General features: G+C 32.3%; 4 protein-coding genes across 8 annotated transcripts; 2 read left to right on the forward strand and 2 right to left on the reverse strand.

The window, feature by feature from the left end:
- Positions 1-468: 468 nt before the first annotated feature.
- On the forward strand, positions 469-4,124 carry ArfGAP1 (ADP-ribosylation factor GTPase-activating protein 1). 3 transcript variants are annotated; one of them, XM_018516896.1, is made up of 9 exons: positions 470-627; positions 1,395-1,478; positions 1,897-2,178; positions 2,266-2,474; positions 2,716-2,830; positions 2,908-2,997; positions 3,285-3,344; positions 3,488-3,669; positions 3,791-4,124. In XM_018516896.1, the coding sequence occupies exons 2-9, from the start codon at positions 1,419-1,421 to the stop codon at positions 4,005-4,007; spliced, it is 1,215 nt and encodes a 404-aa protein (XP_018372398.1). In that variant the 5' UTR covers positions 470-627; positions 1,395-1,418; the 3' UTR covers positions 4,008-4,124. The 3 variants fall into 3 exon arrangements, with proteins under 3 accessions (XP_018372400.1, XP_018372398.1, XP_018372399.1); XM_018516897.1 differs by lacking the exon at positions 470-627 and adding an exon at positions 640-792; XM_018516898.1 differs by lacking the exon at positions 3,285-3,344 and having other exon boundaries at positions 469-627.
- Positions 4,125-4,239: 115 nt separating this feature from the next.
- On the reverse strand, positions 4,240-6,779 carry LOC108767170 (uncharacterized). 2 transcript variants are annotated; one of them, XM_018516900.1, is made up of 4 exons: positions 6,335-6,779; positions 5,813-6,209; positions 4,799-5,002; positions 4,240-4,409 (listed from the first exon to the last, which is right to left on the reverse strand). In XM_018516900.1, exons 2-4 carry the CDS (start codon positions 6,169-6,171, stop codon positions 4,394-4,396), a joined length of 579 nt encoding a protein of 192 aa, XP_018372402.1. In that variant the 5' UTR covers positions 6,172-6,209; positions 6,335-6,779; the 3' UTR covers positions 4,240-4,393. The 2 variants fall into 2 exon arrangements, with proteins under 2 accessions (XP_018372402.1, XP_018372401.1); XM_018516899.1 differs by having other exon boundaries at positions 4,240-4,421.
- Positions 6,780-6,934: 155 nt separating this feature from the next.
- On the forward strand, positions 6,935-8,233 carry LOC108767174 (mitotic-spindle organizing protein 1). 2 transcript variants are annotated; one of them, XM_018516909.1, is made up of 2 exons: positions 6,935-7,156; positions 7,901-8,233. In XM_018516909.1, the coding sequence occupies exons 1-2, from the start codon at positions 7,140-7,142 to the stop codon at positions 8,166-8,168; spliced, it is 285 nt and encodes a 94-aa protein (XP_018372411.1). In that variant the 5' UTR covers positions 6,935-7,139; the 3' UTR covers positions 8,169-8,233. The 2 variants fall into 2 exon arrangements, with proteins under 2 accessions (XP_018372411.1, XP_018372412.1); XM_018516910.1 differs by having other exon boundaries at positions 6,935-7,104.
- A 50-nt stretch (positions 8,234-8,283) lies between these two features.
- boca (LDLR chaperone boca) lies at positions 8,284-10,101 on the reverse strand. The gene is made up of 6 exons (XM_018516908.1): positions 10,037-10,101; positions 9,518-9,749; positions 9,324-9,398; positions 8,821-8,981; positions 8,585-8,726; positions 8,284-8,500 (listed from the first exon to the last, which is right to left on the reverse strand). Exons 2-6 carry the CDS (start codon positions 9,671-9,673, stop codon positions 8,432-8,434), a joined length of 603 nt encoding a protein of 200 aa, XP_018372410.1. The 5' UTR covers positions 9,674-9,749; positions 10,037-10,101; the 3' UTR covers positions 8,284-8,431.
- Between the last annotated feature and the right edge of the window lie 725 nt (positions 10,102-10,826).

Consider the following 10,826-nt stretch of genomic DNA (forward strand, 5'->3'; position numbering starts at 1 on the left):
GAACATTTAAAAATATACCAAAAATCTGAAAACAGTCTAATATTTCGGAAAATAAAACGCATTTTTGAGAGAAAAATGTCTTAAACAAAAAGGGAGGCATTGTCTACCTTGATTTGATCTTGGCGATGCCACCCAAGGTTAAACCAATTATAAAACCAGTAAATACATCTTATTAAACCCTACCATTTTTGTTTAAGACATTTTTCTCAAAAATGCATATTTTCCGAGATATTAGACCCTCACTATTACGATATCGCCTACACTCTCAACCAAACTACGATTAACTTAATCTAAGATTAGCGATATCCTATTTCATTAGAATAGACTTCGCGTGAATAGAATTAATAGTCAAATTTTGTTCACCGGATAAAAAGACGAAGAATATTGTACTTACATACAACTAGAAATTTCCCGGGCAATCACCCGCGGGTGATGATTTAACCTAACCTAACTTCTCCGCGTGACGTCAATCACGGCAACGCCAGTGTCGCCAGTTTCCAACAGTTCGGCAGTTCGGTTCTCAGGGTATAAAGATCGTGTCCGACTTTTGCAATATGTCCACGTAGGATCCGATCCTCCCGTCCCGGAAGAAAGAACCGTTCGATATAATGACTTCGTAGTCTCGAGGTGAACGTCTTTGCCAATTATCGCGCATGACTCGCGTAACGATCGTAACGATACCGCGGCATTCCGAAATTCAGAGCTGTTGGAATGCCGCGATGAATTTCCCACGTTTCAATCATTGCTCCGTTTGCTTTCTCGCACACCGAAGCTAACAATCACAGCCGCGAGGTACACTATATATGTCACACGGCATGAAATATTTATGTGAATTATTTTTTGAAATAGAAATATTTCGTATACATTTATAAAATATTTTAAAATGTCGCATATAAAGTATTTTACAAAAATATTTTAGAAATGTGTGTTATACAAACATTGTAGGAAAAAGAATATTTCAAAAGCACTTCCTGGTCGTATTTATATTTTAGAAATATTTTATGAAAAATTTCTGAAATATTTTAAATCTTGCAGTAAAATATTTCTGAAATATTTCATGCTGTATGGGACATTTTGTTGATGCGTCATGTTGAATTTGAACTTGAATTTCCGGAGCATTCCTCAATTTTCTATCTCATCTAACGCCTCAATTATTTTTGTTTATCCCACATGTTGAACTGTAGACGCAAGGAAATTGCTAGGCTTCAAATATTCTATTTCAATGCATCTGTTTTTTATTCCTGTATCAGACCACTGGATTTTTCTGTTTTACTTTTGTCAAATATCAAACATATACTTGTTTCATTTTAAGTTCCATAAATGTACTGATCCAGTTTTAGAAAACAGATCTATATAACTTGTAGATTGATTGTTAACATAACTGTAATCCTTAGCCTTTACAACTAACTGATGTGACCATGGCCAGTCCAAGAACGCGACGAGTGCTGAGTGAATTAAAGCCGAAGGACGAGAACAATGTAAGCTTGATTGAGAGCAAGATGAAAAATATAACAAGTGCTTTCTCTCTCTTTTTTGTTACAAAGATTAGATATTAGGTATTTAGTATTTTTAAAGTAAATTTCAGTCAAATGTTTAATTGAAGCAAATTTTTTAATTTAAATTGTAACTTCCATATTTTTGGTAAATGTAATTTTTATTGTTTATCTCACTGCGTAGAATTGAAATATCACTCATTTGTTTATAACATCATAACTCGAAGCATAAAGAAAATAATATTTCAATGTTTTGAATTGATATGTAATACATTTATTTTTCATTAATATATACCTAAAGAAAATTCATTACATGTACCTATTAAGAAAATGAAGTTAATTAGTAGCTCCTTGCAACTGACTTCTTTACGATTGTGAAATTTATATATTTTGTATTTTGTAGAAATGTTTCGAATGTGGCAGCCACAATCCGCAATGGGTATCCGTGACGTATGGCATTTGGATATGCCTAGAGTGTTCAGGCAAGCATCGTGGTTTAGGTGTACACTTATCGTTTGTCCGCTCTGTCTCTATGGATAAATGGAAGGATGTAGAACTGGAAAAGATGAAGGTCGGTGGCAATAGAAACGCCCGAGAATTCTTTGAGAATCAATCCGACTGGGACGAATCTATGTCAATCTCACAGCGTTATAATACAAAGGCGGCGGCATTGTACAGAGATAAGGTAAAGAGATTTATCGTACACTTTTACATCACACTAAGTCCCTTTAGAGTTACTTCATTCGCTTAAAAATATTTTTTATTTGCTTAGATCGCTACATTGGTGAGAGGAGAGTCTTGGAGTCCAAACAGTTCAACAGCGAAGGAGTTTCAGCCTTCGACGTTTATTAAAAATAAGCAAGAATATTCGTACCAAAACGATTTGTCCTCTTCTTATCAAAATATGGACTCGAATAATTTGAAGATACAGACGGAATCCTTCTTTGTGAAGAAACAGAATGAAAATGCCAATCGTCCAGAGTAAGTCTGTAGTCTGGCTTTTATTTTCTATATCAGGTATTATGATACAATATTTAATATATTATAGAACATGGAACAATTAAGAATATAAATAAATGGGAAATATAAAGATTTGAAAAACGAAAGAGTGAATAAGTTTAAATATTTGAAGAGTTTATGAGAACCGAAAAATGTGATAGTATTGTAAGAATGGAAGTGTGCAGTTAAGATAGAAGAAGTAGTTATAACGTTATCGTTTTAGTAATATCCCACCTAATCAAGGCGGTAAATACGGTGGCTTCGGCTATCAGATGGATCCACCACCCAAGAGTTCGTCCCAGGAATTGTTCGACACCGCAGTATCATCATTAGCGAGTGTACGATTTTTAACGTTCACTAAATGTCTGTAATTTAAAATTAACGAATTAATCTATTATTTCTTACTATTATGTAGGGATGGTCAATATTCTCTTCCTCGGCGTCAAAAATAGCAAGCAAAGCTACCGAGAATGCAATTAAGATCGGAGGACTCGCGACGCAAAAGGCAAGTGTACAAATTTCGAGAAAGGCTCTCGAGTGTAAACTAATTAGGGATTAAAAATTAATTTTTTTTCTTTAACGAGATTGAAGAACAGGATTAAAGCATTATTGTTCATTTATTTTTACCCATTCATTTATTTTCGATTAGAATTGCCATGCATAAACGCGAGATATATTAATTTTCGTTATTATTTTTGTACATTTATTTTCATTAATTCCTCTATCGAATTTATAATTCTTATTTTGAAGACATTTTTATTTCGTTTTTCTCTGTTTATATTAAATCATTAGGTTCGTGATGGCACATTATTAGAGGACGTAGGAAGCCAAGTCAATCATTTGGTTACAAAGGTATAAATTCTTTCGTTTGCTTTTTCTGTTCTATTACTCATTTTTTAATTGTTAAAATTAAATTATTGGAAATTATTGTTATAAGTCATATATATGTAGATAGATGTCTTATCAAGAAATTTAGAAAAAAAAATAATGTACAGGTTGGGGATATAACGAGACGGGGAGGATGGGGTGATATTGCTGGGACCAATTCAGCGGAACAACAAAGGCAATATGATTCCACAGATCGATATCAGTATTCCTCTGACACGTATCAGAATAACGATTTAATATCAAATCGCTCCAACGAAAAATCGTCTCTTGTAAGAAGCTCCAGTTCAAAGTACGTACCTTCTAAACTTCAACATATAAAAATAAACTTTTATTAAATTATTAATTATTAATAAGTCTGTGTAAGTAAAATACAATCGATTTATTCAAAATTTATTCCTTGCTTATTTCAGGAGCAACATTTCCGCTGGAGATTCTTCCAACACCTCGAACTGCGATTGGGATTGGGACAACGACACGAAACAAACAAGCAAGACGGTAACTTCAAAGAGACAACCAAAGGCGGAGAGAAGAGAAGAATCATTGATCAATTTCGAAACGGACAATAAGGCACAACAGAATTGGAACTCGAAAGCGGAAGACGACGCCTGGGAAATATTAAATAATTAACCCTGATATCACACACACATTAGCGCGAATTAGGAAATGAGGATATCGATATATGTTAATTTTAAAGATTATTAAAGAGAATTAAAGGACAGATATATGCATTTATATGAGATGGGTTTCTTAAGTGACCTATTTTCCTTGTAAAATAGGATACAATTTTATTCAGTAATTCATAATACAATAAGTAATAAATCACATAATTATTATTAACATATTAACTGTACAATATAAAATCGTAATCTATTTTTAAGTCTTACAATTCTTTTGAGGATTTCGAATATTCAAACTCCAAAAAAAAAAAATTAACTTGGAGAATTCAAGATTATAAATCTACGATTTATATCATTTTATTAGATCTAAGACGAACAGTTTTCTGCTGTTTTCTTCTATCCGGCATCATTCCTGAAATAAATGGTACGATTGTTTAGACAGCCACTATAAAAATTAATCTTCAGATATCCAAGACGTTTAAAAACGTCATAACGTTGTAAATGCGAAGTCATTTAAAGATTTTTATATTTTTCGATTGCGTTATTGATGTACACACTGTATTATAAAATAATTACAAAAACAATAAAATTTTATTTTAAAAAATGCATAAAAGTATTCATTCTATAATGAAAACACATTCGATGATAATACAATTATTAAACACAGATTAACAAAATGCAGTTTATATATACCATTGTGTATAAATAAATTAAATAATTAAGTGTAAAAATTATAAAATTCGGTTTTAAGTCTAATCATAAAGGCGATATCTAAGGATTAATATAAAAAATAAAACTAACTTTTTTCGTGTATATGTTCTTCTGATTGGCGATCTACTGTAGATATGTATTTTACTTAGATATCTCAGAAGATCCGGTTGTGTGTTTGGCCACACCTCCTCTATTATTTCTGATAATAATTTGTGTAACACGGTCGCGGAATTATGTGAAAGTTGTGGTGCCGGCTGATTCGTCGTCATTTTATAAAGAAACTGGTACACTTCACTGAAAATTATACATCAATTATTCAATAAATTTATGGACTCGAAAACTCAAGTATCTGATGTGAAGTGTAGACTTGATTAAATAACACTTGTTATATATATACATATATAAACTATTTTAAATATATACAGAGTACTCTACAGTAGATGAGACAAAATTTAAAGATTGATTTTAGATTAAAAAAAAATAAGGTGAAAATAGAGAACAAAATTGTGAATTTGTCTTCATATTTAATCATAAATGTTCAAATATTCATATAAAAAGTGCCTAAAACACATATTTAGGCATTTACAAAAACAAAATTTTTACCAAAATTTTGTTATTCTAGATTTTGTAATATTCTGAATGTTTAAATATTCACATAAAAGTGCCTAATAATGCATGTAAATGTTTAAATATTTATAATTAAGAAATGGAACCAAATTCATAATTTTGATATTCTTGAATTTCATTTTATTTTAATATTTAGACTTGCACACTCCTTAAATTTTTGTCCTATCCCTGTTGTTGAATACTTTGTATATATACATACATCAAGTAATCAATAGAATCATATATTAGCAGAATAATAGAACTAATAAAATTAAATGTGTAAATAACAGAAGATATTTTTGGTCCCAGAAGGCCATCAATATTGAGTGATACAATATTGAAAAGTAAATTTTATGTACAAAGAAACAGACCACTCTTAATTAATGTAATACAAAATTTTCACACTTTTTATAATAAAATAGTATTAACACAAAATTTATATATACAGTACAATAACATTCTGCAATTAAAAGAAGGGCGATGCTCTCTACATCATACCTAAAGTCACATTCTGTTTTCTTTTGATGAGGCAATGAATGCTGCTCGTACAATGCGATGAATAACAATGCCATAGGTACATTACATTCGGATTCCTCGAATACATTACTGCGTAACCAGCCAACTATCGAAGGTTTGTTCTCAAGGAAAGTCTGTGTCAATTCGAGCGCTGAATGCATTTTAGATTGGCGTTCATCCACAGACATACCCAGAATGCTATTAAAAGGAAGATTCTGTCCATGTTTAAAGAGATCATTCAATACTGTAATGGCGTTCTCTTTGCTACCAAAAGGAAGCTTGCCTTCCTTCTTTTTACTATTGTTATTACTCTCATTGTTGTCATCTTCATTTTTCTCCATTTTAATGGTTACTCCGCTAATAAACGATTTCTGACACACTGCAGAAATACAAAAGCATACTTTAAAACTAAAGAAATGTTAGTAAATAAATAGGAGATGAATAATGAAAGTTAAGTAAATAAAATAACAAATAAAGTTTAATTTTTTCATCAACAACATTCGCAAATTAACAAGAGACTAGATTGATCTTAAAGATGAGAACTACCTTGAAAAAAATGTTCCGATTGTATTAACAAAACAAATTCTTATATCAATCAGAATTCTGATTATCGATAGAGAATTTCTAGTTATCTCGACAAAAATGTTTGATAGATTTAGATACTATGAGTATCTGGATTTGTATCTTTCTGATTGAATTTGAGAATTCTAATTAATACAATAAGACTTTTTCCAGTGCATGAATGCCAGGACTAGGTTAGGATTCTCTCCACGAGTTTTTCCTCAAATTTGCAACGTATCTTTTAAAAAACAAATGCGTTAAAATGTGTACTTTACCTTTATCTGTTAATTATCGTGCAAATGATGCGCTGTCACAACCGTAATTACAAAATCTTTTCAATAACATATATGTGCCTTGCTTCATCCACAAATTGTTGTCATATCACATAGTGAAGTTGGTAGCAATTGGTGGCAGTTCGGCCATTCCGGACAATTGGCTTTGGTAAAAAATGATAAAAATCGTACGGTAGCCAATCATCTCCCGTTATATGTTTAAAGGTTGGCTGCCATGTGATATATAATAATAATTATTATTCCCCAGATCTATCTGTGTACGCCACACGAAGAAGCCAATGTTGTATTTACTTATGTGTTTATATCGCGGTTTTTGTACATTTCTGCAAACTTCAGCCTTCAGCTTCTGAGAACGAGACGATCTCTTTTTTTCAACGAATGTTTGTGACCTCCTGTCATAAAGCTGTCCAACCTCGACGAGTGAGTATTTGAAACGCGAGGAAAAGAGACAGAGAATGTCTTGTTTAAATAGGTAAACGGTTTTTAGTTGTAAGAAATACCTGAGAGAAATTCACGTGATCTCCGATTCACGTTAGAGGTTATTTTTCTTCATCCGATTATAACGAAGCTTTGCTAGTAAATGTTCGTTTTCTCTCAGAATTATAAAATAGCTTGTCTCCAACAACGTATCTCATTTTTGGAACATCGATCCTTACATAGTTGCAATTCGGACAAAGAAAAAGAGCAGAGTCGATTACTAATAATTGAGATTCCCTGAAAATATATTCTTAAATTTAACAAAAAAAAAATCTAGAATAGTTATATATAATATATAAACTTTTTAAATCGTTAAATATTGGGAACATTTGTAATACTAATAATTAGGTAAATAATGTAAATACATATACAATTTTTTATATAATTATGTAATTATATTGATATATTCTCGATATAACTATTTCAAGGATATATTCTTAATTAATAAATTTAGGTATAATATACATAAATTGTAAACTGTTAAATATTAAATTGTTAATATTTAATAATTTTAATATTAAATATAAAAATTATTAAATATATACATTTTTAATATAAAATTATATTAAGGATATATTGTAAATTAATGATTATGTAAACATATATTAAATATACATTTAACAAATTAATAGTTATTTATATTTAAAAAAACTTCTGAGCACGATCAAATTTATTCCAAAAATGACGACAAATCAGAGAAACGTTTATTGTAACGTGAGTATGCTTTGCTTGTTCCTAGAAAGGACCGGAAGCGAGCCAGCATGCCGGAGCCTGTGAATCACCAGGTGAACGCCGCTCGTAAGACGTTCCAGACTCTCTACCAGATCTCTAAGCTGCTGAACACGAATCTTGATCCAACCACTTTGAGTATCTGTATCAGGCTGTGTGAGAACGGAGTGAATCCACATGCCCTCGCGACAGTGGTGAAGGAACTTCAACGAGAAGTCAAGGCGATGAACGATGGACAACTGGAATCTTCCACCAGCAAGACTAGCACAACCAAGTGAACGCAAACAAGTATGACGCTATTGTTACCCTCCCACAATGTATACAGAATTTATCTTGCGTTGTTAAAAAAATATACGTTCTTGAATGTAGATAGTATATTTTATTTATTATATGAATAAACTAATAAACGTACAGTGTAAACTTAACGCTTGATAGAAACAATTTGGTTCCTGTAAACAAAGTAGAAAAAAATATTTCTCGAAAGTATACTTTTTGTATAAAAATAGACAAATGGAAAACGTTTCAGAAATTAACCACGAGATTACAACTCTTTTTTCGATTTCTTGGCACTTGGCTTTTTCATCGACTCGTCAATTACAATGCTTTCTCCCTGGAAAGAGATAAATGTTTCTTTTATTTCTCACACAAGAAAGTTTACAAACATCCAAAGATTTCGTCAATACGTTATCGTTACCTCCTTTAGTAGTGGATAATATGACTGTCCATCGATCGTGACATGACCCACTTCAGGCTGCTGTAGCAAATAATTTTTACCCTCGATAGCCTGAGCTCCGTCGTGGAACATGAATATGAAACGTTTATTTTCAATTGGATATCTGCACAGTAAACATTTCAAATATTTTAACTAATCTTTTATCTTGGAATGCTTTTAAAGTGCCTGAGCATATCTTGGGTGCAACGATACTGTACCTTTCCATAGTGATATGATTATTCTGTAGGCCAGTCTGCCAGATACGAGTCATAACATCTGCTTGCTCCTCTGAAACATTTGACTGAAGATCTACGAACATCATAACGCCTTTTCCTTTTTTCGTTGCTTTTAGCATACTCTCTGGATTTCTTATGTCTAGCTGCAATGGATAGTTAAAAACAAATGAATTTGTATATTTGCGTATTCTTAATCATCTGCCAACAATATGAATTTTAACTTTTCATCAGCAATAGAGGTCTTTGAGAAATAGAACAAATTTTTTATTGTACCAATTTAAAAAATAGGAAAAAATTCTTACATATTTGTCAAAACTTTAACAATGAGCTTTTCTGATGATAGAAGTAGGATTGTATTTTACTTATTTTTTACAGATTTAAATTGATCAAAATTTACAATAAAAAATCAACAGTGCCTTTAAAGTTACAATGCCAGTAGAGGATTAAACAATGGTTTCAGATTTTTATGTAAAGTGGTATATTACCTTGGATATATCTAGCTTTGGAGCAGGTCGCAAGTGTTCCGGCAACTCGTCTGGCTCCAGGGGTTCATCGTTTGCCTAAGATATCATATTAATCAAAAAGTTCATTCGCATTGCTTTCGTCTTATTGATTTTAAGTCGCACAGGGACAAAAAACGAATTTTGTTTTATATGAGAATTCAATGTAATGGCCATACTTCCCACTGTTCCAGCAAACGCTCTGCATCAGCGTCCGTCATGAACATCATGTCCTTGTCTTTCCATGATTTCTTTTTCCGTTCTTTAGTATCAGACGTGGACACCACCATTACGAAGAACATAAACAGGCCCAGGATAATAATCCTCGATTTCATTTTGTAAATAATGGAAAATCACGTCTTTACCAGGAATGATTTATAGTGATGCGCTACGAACATCACAGATGTGTTTCTGAAAATTCGAAAGAAAGCCCTCTGTTTAAATGGAATTAGCAGTTTCTCTTTAATTCGAACTTTCGTTCAATAATCGAAAATCAACCAAACATTCTGTGACATTGGAATGCCACGGAATCAATCGTGTTACATCAATTATAGCAAGTATTAATATTATGCCTATTCCGACGTTTTCTTCAAAATGCAATATAAGAAGAGTTTAGCTGAACACTAAAATTCGAGCAATTTGAATTTAACAATGCATAAAAAATATAACAAACACAAATAGAAACGTCGATCTGTTACCTTCAGTCGAATCTCGCAATTCCACAATACATCAACTCGAACTCCAGTCTTTATATTGCCACAAACGCGCAAGCACTTCGTACCAACTAAATCCAGGAAGAACAAAAAATGACCAGATTTAGAAATAGGGATTTTATTTCCAGCCTAGGGATTTAGGTGCAGGTTACTTTACGCTGCAAATTCTTTGGCACATTCTTTGATTGGTCAATTCGTAAAAATCATTCTTCTGATTGGTCATGCATGCGACGCGAACAAACTTTATGAGTGCGATTTAAATGTATAAGGGCCACTTTCACCAAACTCAGTTAACTTAACTAGGCCGGTTAACTGAGCTTAGTGAAAGTGGCCCTAAACCAATTATATTAAAAAATTTTACACAGTTGCAAAAGGTCTGTTCGCATTGCTTGCACTTTTTGTAGTCGGCATCTTCGCTTTCTTTCTTTTCAAAGCCAAATATATATATATCTTATTTTAAGTGCAGAAATATTTGGGAATTTTATGCAACGCGAACAAACCTAAAGTTGCTTCCGCTGCTGAGCGCAGTTAATCGACTCTCTGGCAACGCTACAGCCCATGACACGTATACAAGAACGTAAGGCCGTAACACGCAAGCAGTAAGTGAATTAACCAATCACAGTAGAGACCGTAAAGCCAGTAGCGAATTCAATGTTAAGGCCGCGACACAGACTTTAGCATAATGCATAGTGCATAAACGAATCAACTAATCAGAATCTTTCCTTTCCTCCCATTCCATGGAAAAGAAGAATTTCGATTGGTTGATTCTCTTATG

The sequence above is a fragment of the Trachymyrmex cornetzi genome, unplaced genomic scaffold (assembly GCF_001594075.2).
Source record: "Trachymyrmex cornetzi isolate Tcor2-1 unplaced genomic scaffold, Tcor1.1 scaffold66, whole genome shotgun sequence".
Classification (NCBI taxonomy): domain Eukaryota; kingdom Metazoa; phylum Arthropoda; class Insecta; order Hymenoptera; family Formicidae; genus Trachymyrmex; species Trachymyrmex cornetzi.